The sequence below is a fragment of the Mustela lutreola genome, chromosome 15 (genome assembly GCF_030435805.1).
Source record: "Mustela lutreola isolate mMusLut2 chromosome 15, mMusLut2.pri, whole genome shotgun sequence".
In the NCBI taxonomy this organism is placed as follows: Eukaryota; Metazoa; Chordata; class Mammalia; order Carnivora; family Mustelidae; genus Mustela; species Mustela lutreola.
The window spans coordinates 32,710,132-32,733,131 of NC_081304.1; the positions used below are offsets into that span (position 1 = coordinate 32,710,132).

General features: G+C 42.5%; 1 protein-coding gene across 3 annotated transcripts in view; it reads right to left on the reverse strand.

Annotated features, from left to right (window-relative positions):
- TEX14 (testis expressed 14, intercellular bridge forming factor) overlaps nt 1-23,000 on the reverse strand; it is a 118,937-nt gene that overhangs the window by 26,155 nt on the left and 69,782 nt on the right. For all 3 annotated transcript variants that reach the window (XM_059148302.1, XM_059148301.1, XM_059148304.1), the window contains exons 11-21: nt 18,724-18,875; nt 17,188-17,378; nt 16,081-16,231; nt 13,963-14,873; nt 9,594-9,700; nt 7,356-7,481; nt 7,067-7,155; nt 5,261-5,542; nt 4,308-4,408; nt 2,612-2,731; nt 453-519 (exon numbers count right to left, since the gene is read on the reverse strand). In XM_059148302.1, the coding sequence (XP_059004285.1) occupies nt 453-519; nt 2,612-2,731; nt 4,308-4,408; nt 5,261-5,542; nt 7,067-7,155; nt 7,356-7,481; nt 9,594-9,700; nt 13,963-14,873; nt 16,081-16,231; nt 17,188-17,378; nt 18,724-18,875 (2,297 nt within the window). The remainder of the gene's footprint in view (nt 1-452; nt 520-2,611; nt 2,732-4,307; nt 4,409-5,260; nt 5,543-7,066; nt 7,156-7,355; nt 7,482-9,593; nt 9,701-13,962; nt 14,874-16,080; nt 16,232-17,187; nt 17,379-18,723; nt 18,876-23,000) is intronic.

Genomic DNA, 23,000 nt, shown 5'->3' on the forward strand with positions numbered 1-23,000 from the left:
GCAAGCAAAGGAAAATGCTTTTTGGGGTGGAAAAGGACATGAAGAGCAAGTTCTAGTTTTTGTTGTGTCTATAACCAGTTGTATGGCCTGGGCAAACCCCTCAAGTCAGCTCAGTGAAGACAACCAAACACCCATGTGTGCCCGAAAGGGGTGAGGAATCTAACGAAAGACGGGAGGGGGCAGAGAGGGAGGGTGAGGAGGAGGAACAGGAACCACTAAACCACTTCCCCTGCAAGGGGAAGTACAGATAACATGATCTGTGGCTGTCAGGAGGCTGGAGAGGGGCCAGAGATTCATTCTAATGAAGGGAAATCCCTGACCCTAGGTTCCTTCATCTGTAAAATCAAAGGCCTGGAGGAGGTTATCTCTAAGGACTGTTCCAGCTCTAAAGATCTGTCACCTAATAGAAAGTGAAGGCAAGTGAGAGGGAATCTGCCTTAAGAGCTTATTACCAGAGCTCGGAGGTTGGGCAAATGCATCTTGTACTCCTTCAAAATCCTCTTCTATGGGACTTGAGGTCTACAAAAGAATAAAAGGGTAAAGGAAGAAGGGTCACTGGAGAATGAAGGATATTAATCAAAAGGTAGGAGAGTTTACTGATGTTCTTAAAACCTTGAAAATCTTTATAAGTTTCCTGCATCTTTAATAGAAAAAGAACAAACCCGTTTCAAAGACATTAAGGATCATTTGTACTCTGTGTTCCTCAATAAGCCCTCCCCTGCCTCTCACTGTGAGGAGAAATTATGTGACTTTTCCTTATGTCATTATCTCCTTCTCTCCCCAGCATTCCAACAAAGATGTTTTGATTCTTAGGAACTTCATCAGAAAACCCAAAAAAGGTTGGGGGGTGCCTAGGCAGCTCAGTCTGTTAGTGTCTGCCTTTGGCTTAGGTCATGATCCCAAGGTCCTGGGATGGCGCCCCATACCAATCCCTGCAATGGGAGCCTGCTCAGCTGGGAGTCTGCTTCTCACCCTCTCCATCACCCGCCCCCCCGCCCCACTCCTGCTCTTTCTCTCCCTCTCTCTCAAATAAATGAATAAAATCTATAAATAAATAAATAAATAAATAAATAAATAAGTTAAAAAGAAAAGAAGAAAAAGTTTGGAAAAATAGCGCAGACTGCAAAGTTACTTTCTGGGGTGAGAAGTCAGAATACTGGTTCCTTTGAAAGGGTACAGTGACTAAAGGAGGCCGGGGCGGGGGGCGTCTGCTGGAGGACTGCTTCCTGATCTGGGTACTGGTTACATGAATGTGTTCAGTCTGTGCAAGTCCATGAGCTGCACACATCAGAGCTGTGTACTTTTCTCCATGTTACACTTTATGTATGTGTACACACACTTACACGTATATACGTATGTATACACATGTACATTATATGTGTATATATATATACTTTGTACGTTTTTGTTAAAGATTTTCTTAACATCCCAATCTGCTCACAGTAAAATCAAGAATAGCTGATGGATTAATAATGAAAAATTACTCTGAGTTATCAGAAGTACAGAATAGTGGAAATGATGTTTTTTTGCATCACTGAATTCTTGTCAGTCAAATGTTGTGTTTGAAACATACAATCAGGGACACCTGGGTGGCTCAGTTGGTTGAGCAGCTGCCTTCGGCTCAGGTCATGATCCCAGCGTCCTGGGATCGAGTCCCACATCGGGCTCCTTGCTCGGCAGGGAGCCTGCTTCTCCCTCTGCCTCTGCCTTCCACTCTGTCTGCCTGTGCTCGCTCTCACTCTCTCTCTCTTATACAGAGGAAATTGTTACTAAAGACCCATTTATGTAAGAATGTTTAAAAAAAAAAACAACTAAAGTCTGAACAAAGAGCACATAAATCTACGTACAGAAATCCAGTGGCTTGTCAGAGGAAATTGTTACTAAAGACCCATTTATGTAAGAATGTTTAAAAAAAAAAAAAACAACTAAAGTCTCTCTCTCTTACAAATAAATAAATAAAATCTTTAAAAAAAAAAAAAAAAAAAAGAAACATACAATCAATCCTCCCTTTCTTCCACCCCACCTTCCATATTGGTAAAATGCCCAAAAAAGGTGGTAGGTTAGTAGGAAGGTGAGGCAGAAATTATACAAATGAATAAGAAAATCCAAACAGCTTCATTTTATAAATGAAAACATTTTGTACAAACAGGTGCTTGCCAATCCTGGGCAAGTTCCCGAGAAAGCCCCATGCACTGCCCAGCGTCATACTCATGCTGAGTCCTGGCCTCTGATACTGGCTCTCCCGCCACCGACGCTTGGCCTGCCAAGCTGAATTCCCCACATATGCGGATCACCACTTCTTCACACAGGAATAACAGCAGGCCGCCTTCTTTTCTCCACAGGAAGAATATGTGAATCAGGTAACATGAAGAAAAGCGTTTTGAAAAAAAGTACGAAGCGCTGTACAAATGCAGGAACCACAGTTTTGGGAGAAACTCTATATGACGTCAAACATCTTATTTTTCAGATGTTTTCTCAAAATTTGAAAAGACTGCTAAGTCAACATTATACACTTTTATGTGTAAGCTATTTTTCTCAATAAAAACAACTTAAAAGAATTAAGGCAATAGAGAAAGCTGAAAAGTACTTTTCCCTAAACTGTGGTTTTTACCTCTAGAGCTAAGTTTTCTTGAGCAGTCGAGCAATAAAAATATTCATGGTCTGGAGTTAAAAATTCATCTGTTATGTCCTCAGAAGATTCTGGTGAACAAGTTGATCGCACGGATTGATCCTATTAATAATGTAGGAAATCACTTTTAGGTTGTTGTTCATTATAAACAAATCCTTTATAGTTGGATGCAGTGTTAATAATGGGGTTATCTAAAATTACCCAGCAGTCAGGGTGATACTCCCTGAGCCAGCCCTCCCTGCCTGCTTGCACACCTGCCTCTGCCCTCTCTCCCCACTATAAACTGTGAACCCTCTGCAGCAAGTGAGGCCAGTGACAGCCCTGAGACTCATAGTCCTTATCTGCACAATGGAGGGGGAGGGGGTTGGGCGACATTTCTGCTCTGAAATTCTAAGAAAGGTCCTAGACAACCCAGGCTGGGCCTGAGCTTGAAGAGCCAGCCACAGATACTTTGTTCTCTAGACCAAGAAGCTGAGGCCGCTCAGAACTGAGGAGTTCTGTGGGTGCTACAGTTTCAAAGCAAATGAAGGAACATGGTATTAAAAGTAGCAATGCAGGGACACATGGTGACTCAGTTGGATAAGCCTCTGACTCCTGGTTTTTGCTCAGGTCACAATCTCAGAGTCCTGGGATCAAGCCCACTTCTTTGGGCTCCAAGATCAGGGGCAATCTGCTCAAGGATTCTCTCTCTCCCTCTGCCCCTCCCCCTGCTCGTGCCAGCTTGTGCATGTGCACTTTCTCTTAAATAAATAAATCGTTTGAAAAAAATAGCAATGCAATCTCAATAATAAAAATAAAACTTGAAAATTCAAAAGTCCCAGTTATTTCTTCAGCATCTCTGTTCCACCCCTCCTCAATTCCCTGACAGACCTGTTTCTCCAGCCAAGCCAGTGTGCTTAACATGGCCTATCCTTCCCGCGCCCATGTGAGAAAAAGAATAAAATTGTCTAAGTTGTCCTTGTGAATGGTTTGTGTGCTATGATTAAATACAATAGTATGTTCGTTGAAAGATCTTAAATGTCATCACAACTGTATTTTTATAGTATTTCATTTTCAGTTGCTGTTTATATTCTTTAAGTGATTGTGTCATCATATCATAATGATAAAAAATTCTGGTTCCTTAGCCTGGCTGGACTGTGGCCCAACTGCATGCTTCAAGGGTGTGTTAAACCCCTGCAGGGCTGCAGCCTCAATGTATTGGTCCTGTGGAGGTGCAGTTGTCAGGCATGAACACATGCCTTCCACTGAGAGCTGTCTCTGGGTCTTAGAGGACATTCTAGGTGAAGGAACTCTCTTCACAACCCTGGCCTTGCTCTTGCTGCTCCAATCGGACCTCAGTCACCTGCTGGGCCATGAGCTTTGATACCTGACCTCACACTGTGCTTCCAGAGTTGGTAGTATCTATCCAACTAGACAGGAAGCTCAAGGGCTTCCTGACTCTGACACTTTCTGTGTTCTGCACAAACTCTAAGATACACAGTGCTTTGAGTTGAAATGACTCAAAATGTATTTAGGCAGGGAAGAAAGATTTCCTCATTCATGTCACAGACATGAGAGTGTGTACTCCAACAAAAAAGAAGTACTACAGATATTATTTTACTAGCATAATACATAACAACTCAATTTGACTTTATTAGGTCCTTGGGTGCAACCTGGCTCTGCAGGCCATATTACTTACGCTGTAAGATTTCTCAATGACCACAGGTGCATCAGAACTTGCTTGAAAGGCTTCACTATGCTCTGGCTGCTCGTTTTTTCTGGGAGACAGGTGCCTGATATCTAATGATGACAGAACCAGGGCCATAGTCATTCAGTGATATTTAGATGGCATGGAAGGGGAGAAGAGTGGTGTGAGAGAAAAGGTGAGTGACTATTCTGCCAAGAGTGGCCATGTCCCATTTGTCAGGGTCAGTCCAGAGAGTGGAGACTGTAAGTTTGGGCTGACCCCAATACATGGTCCTGTATCATCAATCCTTTTGCCCACCCATTCAAGAGCAATGCTTGAAAAGGAACAGATTCTAAACACTAAGGAGCCCAAGACAAGTAGATTTTCTACGTAAGTGAAAATTTTAGATGCATCTTTCTTTGAGACTTATAAACAATGAAGAAATAATATTCCATCCCCTGATTGCAAGCAAATTACCAAGTGGAACTACATGGCCTTCAGTTTTAACCTATAAATCTATAAAGTGATGACAGTCAATGCCATTTGTCTCTGGGTTCTTCTGGCACAGAATTTCTGGGAGCCAGTGAAGTTTTTCTGGCTTAAAATGCAATACGAGGAAATGGGCAGTAGGGAACAGCCCTCTACCACTGTATTCAGGTAAGAAAGGTTCATTTCCCTGCCAGGTTAGAGCCAGGAACAGGCTCACTGTGTAGAGATTATTTAACTTTCTTTGAGCAAATGGGTCTGCTCCAGTAACAGGAAAACTCACGAATCTTTGGATTTCTTTACATTCAGGAAGGACAGGGGAATCAATAGGGTATTTGTTTTCCCCTGCAGTTCAGGGTTCCCAGAGAGATGCAAATGGAGAGAAGACCAAGCAAAGGAAATATGCCAGGAGGCTTACTTATCTTTGAGTGAGTTACTTGATAGAGCTCATCTATCCCTATTCCTCCAACTGAACTTACTGGTAAAGCTTCGAGGCCCATGCTGTCTGCGGTGCTGGTTACTGTCACAGTCACTGTTGTCCATTTTGTCACACTTGCCATTTCCTCCTGACTCTTCATTTTTCCTGGGATACTCTACAGTGCACTGCCAGCCCACTTTCTCAGGGTCCCTCAGCAGGGGCTGCAGCAGGAGATCAGGCTCATTTTTAGCCTCATCCTCTAAAGACACACCACTCTGAGGATGCCAAGGTGGTACCGCCAGCTGCCCAGTAGCCACTCTCTCTGCCATTTCTTTCACCTCCACTGGAGAGACGGGAAAGCAGCATTTATTTTTTTTTTATTTTTTTTTTTTAAAGATTTTATTTATTTATTTGAGAGAGAGACTGTGAGAGAGAGCATGAGTGAGGAGAAGGTCAGAGAGAGAAGCAGACTCCCCACGGAGCTGGGAGCCTGATGCGGGACTCGATCCCGGGACTCCAGGATCATGACCTGAGCCGAAGGCAGTCGTCCAACCAACTGAGCCACCCAGGCGTCCCAGGGAAAGCAGCATTTAAAACAGAACCGTGAACACTGGACAAAAGCCTTTCCTTCTTAAAGAGCTATATAATACTTTCATAACTCATATTGTCATAATAATTGTCTTTTTAGAACTGTACCATCCCTAGCTTGCCCTGTTGGGCTTGAAAAAGAAGAGAGAAAAGAATTGGTAACAGAAGGAAGGACAGAATTTCAGTACATTTCTGATTTTAGAATGGAAGGTAGCAAAATACTTGAAGATAGAACTTGTGAAGATTTTTATAAGAAAATAACATCTGCGGCTCACAATCTCTACAGACTAATGGAAAGGATTCTACAGTTTGTCCAGCTCCTTTAGATTAGGCAGAAATCATTTGTGAGAATGTGTGTGTCTGTGTGTGTTTTATTTATTTTGTATGTGTATCTGCATGAGCATATCTTCATTCCAAATGTTCTATACTTTTGCTAATGTCATTTAACATTAGTATTAAAAAAACATAGACACTTTATCCTTTCAAGCTTATAAAACTGATACAAAAGGAAATGCCCACAGGATATGCAAAAGTGACACTACATGCTCTCTACTTTCATAATGAATGTTACACATTAAATTTCTACTGCATAGGGGCGCCTGGGTGGCTCAGTGGGTTAAAGCCTCTGCCTTCGGATCGGGTCATGATCCCAGGGAACTGGGATCAAGCCCCGCATCGGGCTCTCTGCTTGGCAGAGGGCTTGCTTCCTCCTCTCTCTCTCTTCCTGCCTCTCTGCCTACTTGTGATCTCTGCCTGTCAAATAAATAAATAAAATCTTTTAAAAAAATTTTCTACTGCATATTATTTTGCTACGTTTATTATATAATATGCATCAATATATGTACATTGGAAATACTTCCTATAAAGTCTAGAAATGAAAAAAAGTTTTTCCCTAAAAGATAAATCACTGAACAGAACAATATATACAGTGGCAGGCTTGATAGTCTCTTTTCTTTGGACTAGTAACACAAAACATGTTCATTTAGACAATGTTAAAAGACCCATCTTAATAAAAGCTTATCTTTCCTGAGTAAGTGGTAAACAAAAGAAGGAGGAGGATGAGGGGAAAAAGAAAGAAAAAGAAAGAAAGAAAAAAAGACATTTCCTTTCTGCCATTTGTAATCAGAAAGGCCTTAATTTTTAAACTGGAATGATCCAACAGAAGAAAAGAACGTGGGAGGCTGGTGCAATACAGACTGTGTACTTAGAGATAACAAGCAGGTTAGAAATATACTTTAAGTTTCATTTGGCTCAACAGAACTGATGGCTCTTTACTCACTTTTCCACTTTAAGTGTACCTCTCCATCATCTTCATTATTTCTTGACTTTGCATTACAGATTTCAGAAGATACAGACTCCATACTGATCCTAAATTATGTAGGTTTGGGGGAAGGGGAGCAGGGTGGACACAAATACACCGGTTTGCTCAAGTTTCTGACACAAGTCTGAGCCCACCAGCCCACACAGAGGACCAGCCCCTACTCTCAATCATTCCTGGGGCTGCACTGACTCCTGCCCACCACCAGAGAGCGCAAGACTCCACAATGTTCAGACAACAGACTCCTTACCTAGTAGAGCCCTGGCTAGGGCTGGATGACACAGCAGGGCCCTTAGAGTGCCTTGACACAGTGACAAGTGCACTACTAAGCTGAGTCAGCCTGGTTTGGGCACTGGATTCTTTAGGTCTTCCTTGGCTAAGAAGTGAAGGGACTGGGTTAGAAGACCTCTAAGATTATTTTCAGTTTCCAAATTTCAGATTTCATGATTCTAAAAATACTCTTGAGAAATTTTCACAGGAAGAAACTCACAATTGAAATCGAGTTTCACTAGACAGACTTCTGAGGTCTAGCAGAACCCCCCACCCCAACAATGCCACAGAACACAGGTGATGGTTTGGTAACTGTTCCTACCCTTCAATCAGAATTCTCCAGTAACAGACACACCAGTGAGTCAGTGAGAGCACAGTAACTAACATTCTCAAACACAGCCTTAAGACACCAGGGATCCTGAAGCACATTCAGAGCTCTTCAGCCTAGTCTAACTGAGTTCTAGACCTTACCTTCCACTAACCAGCTGCCTGCCTCTGGCATACTTCAGTCTTTGTGGATCAAGTTTCCTCATCTGAAAAGCAAGGGAGTCTTTCTTCCTCTACATATCCTTGATTATATATACATCTCATCGTCTATTAAAATAACTCCTCAAAAACACGGGACCTGTGGCATATGTATGAATTACTCATTATCTTGAATGCCCTGCTTTCCCACTGGACCAGAACACAAGAGACTGCTGACCTGGAAAGGTCAGATTTGACTGGCTTATTTAAAGAGCAATTTGGCAGCAGCTATCAAGTATCTTTAAAATGTTTAAACCCTTTGACCTAGTAACTCTGCTTCTGGCAATCCACCAAGGACATAATCCAAAGTGCAGAAAAATTTGCAAAGACAAGTCACTGCGACCCTATTTAAAATGGATCAAAGCATGAAACTACCTAAAATTCAACAATGGGGGAAATCCAACAAGTTCACATTTGCAGGATGTTTTCTTTTTGTAATATTTATCTAAGTAATCTTTATACCCAACTGGGGCTCAAACTCACAACTCTGAGATCAAGAGTGGCATACTCTTCTGACTGAGCCAGTCAGGCGCACAACCTGGATATTTTTTAATAAAGTGGGATAATGCTCTTGTTCTAATGTAAGATGCAAAGTCAGGATATAAAAGTACCTATATGGGGGTGCCTAGGTGACTCAGTTGGCTAAGCGTCTTTGGAAAACATACAAAAAGACTTAGTGGATTGGTAGCAAAATGTTAAACTTTTCTTTAGTCCGTTTTTTGTTCCTTTGGGGGAACATGGTGAATGGGTGTATCGAATTCCACAACTACCGCTTTGCTTTGTTATCTAATGGCCATACTGTCACCCCATCTGCTTCTCTCCATGATGTGAGCTCTAACCCCTTTGATGCCAGTTAGTTGGTTCTCTAATAATTCCCTTTGTAAAGGTAAAATACACTGAACTAAAATGTCTGGGCCATTTTCCTTGATTCTCCCTAATGAACACCTTTACCGATGTGAAAGGAAAAGCAAACTCTTGTCATTAGTCTCAGTCACCACTGGGAGAGAAACAAAAAGTTACTTTTTTCCAGAAGAACTGATTCCAAAGGCATGGATTAAAGCTACCATTTAACCACAGGAAAGGAAAACTGAAATTGACAGACTAGTCTATCTTGAAACACATTTATGGGCCTTTAATAATTACCCCTATGCAAAATAAAATTTGTTTTACCTAAATTCTTAAGAACTCAGTGTACACATATGCTCTTCTTCCCATGATCAGTGCTGAAGCCAATTCATTTCATAGATTTAGCTGGAAATCAGAAGCTGCATGGTAACAGTTAAACCGCTCAGCCCCTGCTCTGGAGTCAGGGATGCTTATTTTGAGGAACCCTTGTTTCTAAATAGTTTGGTTTCTGGAGCACTGACAGATGGAATACCTGGCATTCCTTTTTTAAGAAAAACAATCTGGGCAGCTTTGGAAGAGCAAGGTGCTTTGCTTTTGACAAATGTTGAGTTCCACCTGATTAACCTGCCAGCTCCTTTATCTTCGATGTTTTTTCCTACAGGTTTCCGTTACATGGCTCTTTCTGCTCACCTGAAGGAGAAAACCTGCCAAGATCTGTTTCTGTGTTAGTGTTCTTCATCACCCACAGTCTCTTTGTCACAAGACACATGAAGATCATTAAGTGCCTCTGGGGTCACGTGGGAGTCTAAAGGCAGGTTAAAACACAGAGAACAAAACGTTAACCCACCTGCTGGTATTTGGGCTCCTGTTTCTTTCCAGACTGTGCTTGGCTCCTTGAGCGGGCTGTGATTGTTCACTTGTGCTCTGTTTTCCAGGTCCACAAAAAGTTGGTAGCTTAAAAAGCAGTAAATATGTTTCAGTGCTTTGATGAAGGAATTCCTCTTCACTTTCACATTCTATTTTTCAAGCCATTCTTACTAAATGTATAGAAATAACCAAACCTACTAAGATGATTTTCCTGTGCGTATTTCATATCTAGTAACTCATCTCTCAGCTGGAGGTCTTTACAACATTACACAGCAATGTTGGCCCCCAGAAATGCAGTCTAGACTGGGAGCAAGTGAAGGATGAGCAGAAAAAACAGACTTCAAAAATCCAGTAACCTGGGGTGCCTGGGTGGCTCAGTGGGTTAAAGCCTCTGCCTTCAGCTCAGGTCATGATCCCAGGATCCTGGGATCGAGTCCCGCATAGGCCTCTCTGCTCAGCAGGGAGCCTGCTTCCTCCTCTCTCTGCCTGTCTCTCTGCCTACTTGTGATCTCTGTCTGTCAAATAAATAAATAAAATCTTTAAAAAAAAAAAATCCAGTTACTTTTAGGGTGGCTCAGTGTTTAAGCGTCTGCCTTTGGCTCAGGTCATGACCCTCTAGTCCTGGGATCAAACCCCGTGTCAGGCTCCCTGCTCAGTGGAGAGCCTGCCTCTCCCTCTCCTACTCTCCCTGCTTATGCTCTGTCAAATAAATAAAATCTTTTTTAAAAAGTCCAATAATTTTCCCCTGTATTATTATTAAGGTAGCAAGCTTTGTGGCAGGAGCCTTGGACCCTGGCTTCTAGTCTAATCCTTACTCAGAAATAACCTGAGAGAGTCTTCTGCTTCAGATTCCTCATCCATAAAACAGGGAAAATAGTATCTCCCTGAATCCATCAGTGGGGATGCTATGAAAATAAGACACAATAAAATAAAAGCTACAATACTTTGGAAATAGAAGTAAATTAAATTAAAGCCTGGGTATTTTATTCCAAAGAGAAAATCCTGGATCTGCTTATTCTAATTTTAACAAACTTCATTATATTTTCTAGCCTGCAGCAAGTTAAGGCAACAAATGTGTTGCACTGGGATGGTAGTAAGATGTGCAAAGGTAAGAGGGTGCATAAAAATGGTCATAAGCTCCTAGAAATATCGCTAAAGGCAAGGGAAGCAAGAGCAAAAATGAACTATTGGGACTTCATCAAGATCAAGAGCTTTTGGGATGCCTGGGTGGCTCAGTTGGTTAAGCAGCTGCCTTCAGCTCAGGTCATGATCCCAGCGTCCTGGGATCGAGTCCCACATCGGGCTCCTTGCTCTGCAAGGAGCCTGCTTCTCCCTCTGACTCTGCCTGCCACTCTGTCTGCTTGTGCTTGTGCTCACTCTACCTCTCTCTCTGACAAATAAATAAATAAAAATAAAATCTTTAAAAAAAAAAAAAAAAAAAAAAAAAAAAGATCAAGAGCTTTTGCACAGCAAAGGAAACAGTCAACAAAAACAAAAGACAACTGACAGAATGGAAGGAGATGTTTGCAAATGACATCAGATAAAGGCCTAGTATCCAAAATCTATAAAGACCTTATCAAACTCAACACCCAAAGAACAAATAATCCAATCAAGAAATGGGCAGAAGACATGAACAGACACTTCTGCAAAGAAGACATCCAGACAGCCAACAGACACATGAAAAAGTGCTCCATGTCACTCGGCATCAGAGAAATACAGATCAAAACCACAATTAGATACCACCTCACACCAGTCAGAACAGCTAAAATTAACAAGTCAGGAAATGACAGATGTTGGTGAAGATGCGGAGGAAGGGGAACCCTCCTACACTGCTGGTGAGAATGCAAGTTAGTGCAGCCACTCTGGAAAACAGCATGGAGATTCCTCAAAAAGTTGAAAATAGAGCTACCCTCTGACCCAGCAATCACATTACTGGCTATTTATGCTAAAGATACAAATGTAGTGATCTGAAAGGGCACGTGCACCCGAATGTTCATAGCAGCAATGCCCACAATAGCCAAACTATGGAAAGAACCTAGAAGTCCATCCACAGGTGAATGGATAAAGAAGATGTGATATATATATATATACATATATATATATACATACATACACATACATACAATGGAATACTATGCAGCCATCAAAAGAAATGAAAACTTGCCATTTGCAACAACATGGATAGAACTAGAGGGTATTATGCTGAGCAAAATAAGTCAATCAGAGAAAGATAAATTATCATATGATCTCCCCGATATGAGGAATTTGAGGGGTAGGGTGGGGGTTTTGGGGGTTAGGGAAGGAAAAAAATGAAACAAGATGGGATCAGGAGGGAGACAAACCATAAGAGACTCTTAATCTCACAAAACAAACTAAGGGTTGCTGGGCAGGGAGGGGTATGGAGAGGGTGGTTGGGTTATGGACATTGGGGAGGGTATGTGATATGGTGAGTGCTGTGAAATGTGTCAGCCTGATGATTCATAGACCTGTACCCCTGGAGCAAAGGATACATTATATGTTAAGAAAAATAATAAATAATTTTAAAATGCTATAAAACAAAATGGTCATAAGCTCCCTAAAGTATGAGCTACTGAGGCCTTTGCGTGGGGGCAAAGATTCCTTAGCAGGGCCTGAAGGCAACAACTTTATTATGGAGCATCAAATAACACAGTTCCGAAAAATGTCATGGTCACCAAGGAGAGCTTAGAATATACTAAGAAATATATTCAAAATAGGTATTTAGAATAATGGGACGTTTGTAATGTTTCCTTTGGTGCAATTAAAAATTTAGGAACTGAGAAATTAAAGGACTAATCCAAGGCACCAGGCATATAAATGAGGCCTTGGACCTTCTGGCCCAGCCCAGTCTCCAGCTGAATACAGTCAAGGGAGTGATCCCAGCCTATGCCACATGGAGTGAAAATTATCATACTTGTTAGCCCTAACATATTCCTGACCCATAGAATTGTGAAAAGTAATAAATCACTGTTATTTTAAGCCACTAAGTTTGGGGTTTTGTTGTTGCTGTTACTCCACAGAAATAGATAACCAAAACATAATATATAAGAAAAGTTATTTCTAATAGTTTTCTAGGAAATCTGAATTTTCAAAAGAAAAAGAATTAGAGTCTAAGTACATTCTTTTTGCCTTCTCTTTATACAGAAACAAATGCCAGTGCTTCCCAAACGTTTTAAGTGAGGACTGCAGTCTCACTGAAACTCAGCAGGGGACCGTGAAAGAACACCAGACTAGGAGTGAAGAAACGTGCCTGTAATCAGCTGCGGCCCTTGGCAGGGAGGCACAGTAAGGAGTGCAGGCGGTGGGAGTTGTCCACCTTGTTGTCCAGCCCGTGCAGGCCATAAAGGGATGCACTTGAGGTGGAGAATTTTAAAACTAAAACCACTAAAAGCTGACAAGCTTTTTACCACCATAGGCCAGCAACTCTAAGTAACTTCAGTAATAAAATCCTTCTTCCAAGGAGGCTCACCTCTCCTATCCTAACATCATCTCAGTAACACCTGGACTTCAGGAAGTTCAAGTCACTGAGCTTGAGCTTCATACTCAGTAATGATGAGTATGGGGTAAATGATGGAAAATGATGGGGCTGATCCATCTCTAAAATTCGGATTCAAGAGACAGCCAGCTCTCTATATGTGAACTTGTTCATTTATTCATTCCCTCAATGACCATTTATCAAGTACCTTCTCTGTGCCAGGTACCCTTGCTAAGGCACAGAATGTGTAAGACCCAGGCCCTGCCCTTAAGGAGCTGATGCAGGAGCCACTCTGAAACCTCACTAAGCTTCAAGCTACACCTCCTAGACCAGTTCCCATTGTGTCTTCTCGCCTCCTTTGAGGTGTCTTCTTTGATGACCAGGGCCCTCTGTACCACACTGGAGCTACTCATAAGTAAAGCCTGTGACTCAATCATCACCGTATCCCAGGGTTTAACTATAGAGCCTCTGGCTCTAGAAATGTTTATTGAATGAGTGAGTAAATGAATAAGCAATTGAGGATGGAAATTAATACCTGCCCAATGGACCATATTTAGTAAGTGAATCATGCTAAATTGTTAATACTTGAATATTCTGACCTATAAAACAGCAGTTTCGTATGGTCCAACCTGATGCACAGGATTTATAAAGAACACGGGCTGTATGTTGGGTTTGGAATGACAGACGAAGAGTATCTACCTTGGAGTCCCATCCTAGAGGCCTTATTTCCTGAAGCCAAGGACCCCACTATGAGCTGGTTTTATTTATGTTAGTCCTTGTACAGGGCTTAGGGGCAATGTTGAACCATGTTCCAGATCCTGCTCACACAGCCCTGCCTCCCACTTCTTAGCTGTACCTGATGGCTCTTCTCTGACTGATCTCCAGTGCTTTCTTCAGAGACTTGGGTGACAGCTTTCCGGTCACAGCCACTTCTTTTCCTGGACCTTTTGCCAAAATGTCCCCCTTGGAAGTCTCTCACTATGGAAGACCTTGTCAGGGTTAGGCAATTGCCACTGGTGTCCAGCTGCTGGCCTCCTGGCAGCTGTATGACAGGCGGTATATAGCTGGAAGCTGGGGGGCCCAAGGCTGAACGGGAGTCATAGATGTTCGCGAACTCTCTTGAAGAAGCCCACAAAGACCTGCACTCCTCCTGCTCCTTCTGTATCATCTCAAGTTTATCGATTTTCTGTTGGATATTCCTGAGCAAATCGGCATTCTGGTGCATTAATGTCTGTGAAATCTTCAGATTCAGCACACACTTACTGATGTACTCCTCGGTCACACACCTATTGCTCACATGGTCCTTGGCTCCTCTGGTTGGCTCAGGCAGGCTGGGTGAACTAAGAGAACCATTTTGCCAATCCCAATCCTCAAAGGAGAGCTCTGTGCTAGCTCCTGAAGAGCTCTCGTCCTCTTCACAAAAACAGCATGCCTCTCTCTCCATAATTTCGAGCTCTTCTTCCATGGACTTTAGTTCATCTGCCTGGCTTGGTCCAGCCCCCTCAAAGGATAAACCCGCTTCTGGGGGCTCCTCTTTGCCATCTCCCCTGTCCAGACAGCCTGAGTAGATTTCATTGATTTCAAAGCTACAGAGGCTTGCCTGACCTGGGCTGGGGCTCCTAGCCTCTTCTGCCACCGGGCCAGCAGGAGAAGCAGTGTCTTGATTCTGAATCTCCTTGGTCATCATACTTGGATCTAGGACCTGAGGATCTGGTGTTGCTTTCTCGGGGGAAGAAGGGGGACCCCTGGGTGAATGAAGCCGACTACCTGTTGGAAAGAATGGCAATGTGCAACTGATTAAAGTGATCACATGCAGCAGCTAAGCAGCCCTGGAATGTTGCTCAAGTGGTGTGAGAATAGAGAAAGCAGCTTTTTATTTTCCCAGTCCCTTCACAGGTGTGGAAGACTACCAGATACACTCACAGAGTGTGCAAGGGTATTTCTAACAGACGAAAATTTCCATTTTGACATGCGTTGAGGTAGAAAACTGGGGACAGATCAAACCCTGGGGAAAATGTTGTAAGCTTAAGTTATAGTGCGTTCAAAACACACATAACTGTCAGGACATGGAAATTACAGACCCCTAAATCTTAATGACTAAATTCATAGCTTTTTTTTTTTTTTTAAACATACATAGGAGTTTGAATACTCATGTCAGTTAAAGTCATGCTCTTGGTGAGTATCTGATAGAAGTAACCAAAACAGTGTCTGAGAATGCAATTCATCATGGGAAGAATCATAATTCAAAAAATAACCCCAGAATGGACATCCCATCACCCGTGGCTGATGGTGTATAACTTGCAGAGAACAGGATGGAGAAGTGAAAGTAATGAGCACTTGGCTAGGAGGGGGTGGGGGAACGACACCATTCTAGAGGCTTCCAGCCCTATCCAAAGAGATAGAGAGGATAGTCACTTGGCCTGGATCCCAGCTCTATAATAAGCTCTGGAGTCCTAAGCAAGCCACACGTTCTCTGGCCCTTAGCTTTCTCATCTGGAATATGAGGATATTATGCTGAATGATTACAAGGTCCTTTTTAGCTCTGAATTCTAAGATTTCTAAAGGTACTAAAGGTTGGAGGGAAATACCAAAACATTAACAAGTTATTTCTAAGTGGCAGAATTAAAATAGTAAGTCATTTTCTTCCTTGTATGATTTCAAGTTTTCTATAATGAACAGATAATAGCTTTGAATTTAAATATCACCATTTTCATTTGTAAAACAATTAAATCAAGTCCTAAGAACAATCATGCTAGAAATAAACTAGTTGTTACTGCTTAGTTCTGAACCAAGGTATATATGAAGCCAAAAAATTTTAACTTAGTAATTTCAAGGATCTTGATTTTTCCCTAAAGCATCCACCATTTCCAAGTGTAAGTGATGTATACAGTTTGTGGAGTTGATTAGTTGTAGCTTACAACTGTTGTAAGACATTCATGTCAAATAATGCTTAACCTGTGGGTTAAGGCCATACCCGTTTCTTTCAGCTCTTTTATTTCCAAGTTAGGGGTCTCTTTCAGCTGATCTGAGGTCAGTCCTAGATAGACATTGACATCAGGATGGAGTTCATATCTCTGTACCGTGGGGCTCTCAGTTGGCGGAGTTCTCTGGGTTCCAAGAAAATCCTTTAACAAGCAAAATATCATTAAGGATATAATTTATAATCATCTGAATGTCACTTTTTTAAAAGTTTCTTTATTTAAGTGATCTCTATACACAACATGGGTCTCAAATTTACAACTCTGAGATTAAGAATCTCATGTTCTTCCATCTGAGCCAGCCAGTTTTTTGATGTTTTTGAAACAGATCTAGGTATCAAATAAATTCCCTCTTCTTCCTGTTGGGCAGACTGACTATAACTCAAATTAGTTAACTCATTATTATTACCAATATTTTTTTTTTTTTTTAAAGATTTTATTTATTTATTTGACAGAGAGAAATCACAAGTAGATGGAGAGGCAGGCAGAGAGAGAGAGAGAGGGAAGCAGGCTCCCCGCCGAGCAGAGAGCCCGACGCGGGACTCGATCCCAGGACTCTGAGATCATGACCCGAGCCGAAGGCAGCGGCTTAACCCACTGAGCCACCCAGGCGCCCCACCAATATTTTTAAAATAATAATAATAGGGGGAGTCTGGATAGCTCAGTCAGTTAAGCATCTGCCTTCATTCAGCTGAGGTCATGATCCTGGAGTTCCAGGACCAAGCCCTATGTTGGGTTGTCTGCTTGTCTCCCTCTGCCTCTCCTTGCTAGTGTTCTCTTTCTCTCTTTCTCTCTCAAATAAATAAAATTCTTAAAAAATTAAATTAAATTAAATAATAACAATAGCTCTCAGTCACTGAATCACATGCTGTGCCTATGCCCCTCTATGTGCTGAATTTCCCCAGCTTCCTTTATCAATTCCCGGCTGTCCTCACCAAGTGAAGCAGCTAGAAGGTCCTTTTCTTGGGAGCCCAGAAAGAGTGTGATGAAATGAGGATTTCCCGATCTTCCTACAACTTGATCTCTAGCCTCTTCCTGGTCTCTAAGCTCCCTAAACGACTGTGATGAGCAAGCTGAAATAAACTAATGGCTTCAGAGCTTACCTTTAAGTCATTCTTCAGAAGGTACCGGATATCTTGAAGGTTCATAGTTCGGTTTTTCTGCTTGACCTGGATGCCTGACTTAACAATATCGTAGTAAGGTTTTGGAAGCCTGACATCAGCTTCTAAATAATTTCCCAAGACTATGGCTTCTTTGATAACTGAGCCATCTAAATCATTCCAGGGTATGTTATCTGTTAAGGAAGAAATCATAGGAAAGAGTAGCATTAATAACTCAAGTTTAAGGGGCACCTAGGTGGCTCAGTCGGTTGAGCATCTGCCTTTGGCTCAGGTAATGATCCTGGGGTCCTGGGACCAAGCCCCACATTGGGCTCTCTGATCAATGGGGAGTCTCCTTCTCCCTCTCCCTCTGCCTGCTGCTCCCTCTGCTTGTGCTTGCTCTTGCTCTCACTCTCTCTCTCTCTGTAAAATAAATAAATAAAATTTTTTTAAAAAGAATGCTTTAAAAAAATGTTTAAAAAAAAAAGAAATCAGGTAAAATAGGGTAACCTTAGTCAAGTCGCTCAACCCTGTTAAATAGTAATTTCTCTTTATAGAAAAAGCTACCTGGAAGTCCATTCATATAAACAAGAAGCCACTTTACCCATTTATGAGGGCAATCCCTGCTGCAGAGACAGTGCTAGAATCATGCGTGCATGGGCTCCCTGCTGGCAGACCTGGGCACCACAAGGAATATTTCATGGCTTCAGGATCCAAAAGCCAATGCATTTCTCTCATGGAAGGTATGGTTTTGCCTCTCAGACTGTAAACACTGCTAAATAGGAAGGGACTCTCACCCCCCTCAGTGAATGTGGTTTTACTGTGTGTGTGTACGTGTGCTCCCCTCTCCTGAAAAATTCCGTGTCTTCTGATATGTGATCACTTCCTTCACATTAGGGTCTTGCAGATTTGGAAACGCTTTCGTGTCTTTCAAGTGACACTGCTTATATACACACTGAACCCTAGGTATGTTTGATTTCATACTTTACTTCTCCAAGGCCAGTCTTTCCTCCTTGTTTACAAGTTTTTTTTTTTTTTTTTTAAGGTTTTATTTATTTGAGAAACAGAGACTGGGAGCGAGAGACAGAGCACAGGCAATGGAAGGGGAAGAGGGAGAGGGAGAAGCAGCCCCCCCTCCTTGAGCAGGGAGTCTGCCAATGTGGGACTTGATCCCAAGATTCACGATCATGACCTAAGCTGAACCGACTGAGCCATCCAGGTGCCCCTCATTTACAGGTTCTTAAGGGGCATCTCACAGAGACCCCTAAGCATTGACAGCAATACTCAGTTTAAAAACTTTTCTCAGGTTAAATGTATTGCCGATGACAGGATGATAGGAGGACCTTGTTAAGTTTCAAAGAACAGGTTAAAAGAGAAAGATTTCTGGGAGATCATCTCATATCTTCCATAAGCACAAAGAAGTTTCCTTAAAGAGATTTTCTATATCCTGCATTTTCATAAAACTAAGTAACTCTTGAGGGAAAAAATCTAATCTAAGAGTAGAGACTCTGGTCACAGTCAATATGCTCTTGGATCTACCTGTTAAAATCTCCTGTATGATCATAGAAAAGCTGTAAACATCCGATTTCACTGTGGCTGCCTTCTGTAAGATCACCTCTGGGGCAGCCCAGTTGTACAGCTGGGTTGGGAGGGGCACTCCAGTCAGGTCCTTGTGTATACGTCCATCTTGGCTACAGAAGGAAAAATAAGGTCAGGTTCATGCCTTAAAGGATCATCATGACCATCATATAGTACATTTGTGAAACATCTGCCTCTGAAGACAGGCAATCTCCTTGAGCTTCTAGAAACCCAGCTAGTCCCTGAGCTAACGCTCACCGCCTGCTGTTCAAATCTACCAGAGTGGGCCCTGCCCACCCTCCACTGCATCTGACCATTCTCTCTTGTTCATTCATTCAAGTCATGGGGGACCGCTTTGAGTTTCTCCAAGATGTCATCACTTCAGGTGTTCGCACTGTAAACTGGCTGCTTCTGCATGGCATGGGCTACCCAGAGATCCCAGGGTGACTGGCTGCTTCTTGTTTAACAAAGGTATTAGCTCAAAAATTACCTCAGAGATCTCCCTGACCACCCATAGTCCTTTTTATTGGCTCCAGAGTACTTATTTTCTGAAGGTTTGTTCATTTATCTACTGCTTATTTTCTTCTCCCCTCTACTAGAGTCAACTCCATGAGAAGAGACACCTTATCTGTCTTTTATATCATGTATATCTAAACTTTCATGAGCATCTGATGAGATCTTGTGTGCAGCAAGAGTTTGAGCCATAAAGCACTATACAAGTAAGTTATTAATATGAATGTTATGGTAGGCATTTGGTAAAAACTGTGAATGCTAGTCGATCAATTTTTTAAAGATTTAATTATTTTAGAGAGAGAGTGTATGCTTTGGGGGGTGGGGGGAGGCAGATCTTGAGCAGACTTCCTGCTAAGTGTGGAGTCTGATGTAGGGCTCCATCTCATAATCCTGACATCATGATCTGAGCCAAAATCAAGAGTCAGACCTTTAACTGATTGAGCCATCCTGGTCCCCAGTAATTAAATTTTTAAAAAGCAAGTGGCCAGAAGTTCTTTGCTGGTCTGGCAAAAGGTAGATTTGAGGATAGGCAGGACATCTCAGACTTTAATCAAAGTTCCCTAAATAATATTTCTTCCAGAAATAATATTTCTTTGACCTTTTGGTAGATGGTAGTGAGTTCAGGAAGCCATCAAGTTAGAAAAGTTGGTATTGACTTTTTGGTTGTATTACTGAATAGAGAGGTGTGGACCGGTATAGTATGAACAGCCTAGAGACATGCCAATATCATATTTATATCATAGGTAAAGCAATGGAGTGTTTTACTATCAGAGATATATTGTGAGGATGTAAAATGCTTGGCTCTTTACCTTGTGGGGTGATTCTTCAAGGAAAATACTCACCTACTTTCTCAGGTCTCTCAGACTTGTCTAAGGGTCTGTGAGAGACAAGTCACTCACAAACCAGCATTTATATTTTTTCTGTTTTATTTCTACTCAACTTCTTCTCTTATAATCCCCCTTCTTTCTTGGTTAAATCTAGTTGGGGAGTAGGGGAGCTTCTTTTCTGGATGTCATTCTAGGGCAGTTATTTTTCTAGGCTTCAGCTCTGACATCATTAAAATTATATTTGGCTATAGCTATGTGATACCACTTGCAAGGTCAATGCTAGTTCTAAAGATTCCATTAAGAAGAATCTGAAGAGTAAGAAAAACTGCTGTATCATTTTTATACCACGAGATGGAGTGTTACCCTTGACAATGACATTCAACAAACCAACCAGCCCAAATAGAATGTTACCAAAAATAAATGTGAAATTGGAAAGTTATTTTGGATTCTTGGATCTCAGCTCATATTATCAGTTGTCAAAGAAGGGTATGCTGTTGTGGCTGAAACTGCTTCACGACTGACGTTTCAGCCTGAAGTTCCATTCTGAGGTCAACAAATCCAAAAGAAAACTTACACCTTCTTACTCATTTACCTCCCAGCCCCTTACTTGACCAATCTGTGGATCCTAGCTCCTCAGTACATCTCATTTTTTGCTTCTATTCTGTTTCCTTAATCACCAGCAGACCAGGAAATATGGCCTCCTAGCTGAGCTTCCTACCCTTAACCTCCAATCCATTCTGCCCCAATAGACAGGAAACATCTTTACCACCTTCTTCCAGTCACAGCTGGATAACTTGAGATCATCTCTTTCCCTTTCTCAGCCTCAGTTTCCTCATCTGTGAAAGACAAGGTGAGGCTGAGCCACCTCCAAAGATCGATTTCACTCTAGGCTTCACATTTCTATAGGAGAGCTCAGGCAGAAGAAACGGTCATGCCTCCATGTCAACAACAGATGTCGCTCCATCACCAGCAAATATCTTGGACTGCTGCAGCCTTCCTTAAAAACCCCTGCTGTTTTCAAAGGCAAAAATGTCCAAATCCCTTAGCTTCTATAGCTCCTGCATACATAGCTAAAGTGGTCAATCCCATTCTGAACCATTTAAAGTTTTCCCATCATCCAGACTCTTCTGTTCACTTAATTGATGTTTGACTGAGCACTTATAATGTGGCAGGCCCCTAGCTGACAAGGAACAAGCACAGTCCCTGCCCTCTCAGAGGTCCCCCTCTGGTGGGGCAGACGTACTTGGCTGCAGAAGAATGGAATTATCCAAAGTGCTGTGGGGATCAGGGCTTCATAGGTGTGGTGGGAGATTGTGCCTGAGGTGAGTTTAAAGGGTAACTAGGTGAGTACCAACTATTCCAGATGGAGGCAGCAGTACCCAGAGATGGCCTAGACTGAAAGTGGCTTCAGATGCCAGGGAAGTGACAAGGCTGGCACTGTGGGCGGAGCCCCATCTTGGAAGGCTTCCACACCCTGCAAAGTGCCTGGTCTTAATCTTGTAGGCAATGGAGAGACACTGGAAGTTTTAAACTGGAACTGAGAATGGCCCAGATCTGAGGCTGAGCAGCTCGAATGGAGACAGTACTCACCTGGAGAACTGTTGCAGTCACACCCTAACTGCTTCCCTGCCTCTCTCTTGTCCCCTATCAGCCCCTTCTTCACATCCAGGAGCCAGAGGGACCTTCTTAGCCTGTCAATCATCCATGACACCACAGTGCTCAAAACAAACAAACAAAACAAAACAAAACAAAAAAACAGCCCTTTGTATCACCCCAGTATTCTTGGGATAAAAAATTCAAATTCTTTGCCAAGGCCCACAGGGTCCAAATATAACAAAGTCCCCTGACTCTCCTCTGCAGGCAGAAGGACTAGGGGCATGTGCAGTCTGGGAAGTAAGCCTTTCTGTTTTATTCAATCAAAAAACATATGCTGAGTGCTTAATGTGTAAAGGTTTGTTTTAGGCATTTGAGATCCAGCAGTGGATAAACAGAAATCCCTGCCCTCACAGAGCTTTTCACTTCATGAGAAAAAATACACTAAAGACTATGCAAGACTATGCAAGAGGAAAAAATACACTAAAGCAACAACCAGCGACCAAGAGACTGAAACAAAGCCTCAGTGTCTGCGGGGGTAGGTGGGGGCAAAGGCAAGCTGAGGTAGGCAGGGTTGAGCAAGAAGCTTCACAGCAGAGCAGAACCAACAATGGGCTGAGGGCTCAGAGCTGTGGAAGGCAGCAAGGAAGCACAGGAGAGATCCTCTGCCTTCTAGAGCCTACAGATGGAGACAGCAGGTACCCCCAACTCTTAAGAGGACTTTGACACCTGCCAAATGGGAAATGAAGTCCACCCACCAACCCTTGAATGAAGGGGTTGTTTTTCTCTCTGCCCCCTCACTGCCCTGATGGCCTCAAGGGCCAGGAATGCCCTTAGAGCCCACCCAGCCAAGTACCTGGCCCAGGAGTAGGAGGCATGACCAACTGTAAGGCTCTCCAGCACCTATCATCTTCTCTCTCCTTCCAGGATGCACGGCTATGACACATTTCCCAGCCTCCCTGCAGTGAGGAAGGGACTACAAAGGAGGAAGCAACGATATAGCTACTTCAGGCTGGCCCCTAAATACCACGTGGCCCTGCGTGCTCCCTCCTCACCGACCAGCAACCACAGAACACAGCGGGGGGCTGAAACTTAGGGAGAGCAGAATTATGGATAGGGGAACTTGGAATACAGTCAGTGTCCCTCTCCAACATACATATTACACAGCAATGGGAGTAAGAAACATACCTCGGTTGAAAATTTTGAAGTAGATAGAGCATTTACACCATTGGCTAATAGGGGCCCTTGCTTGTTAAATGTTTATTAAAATGAGAATGTCTTGAACAGAAGTAACTTCCCCAAAGT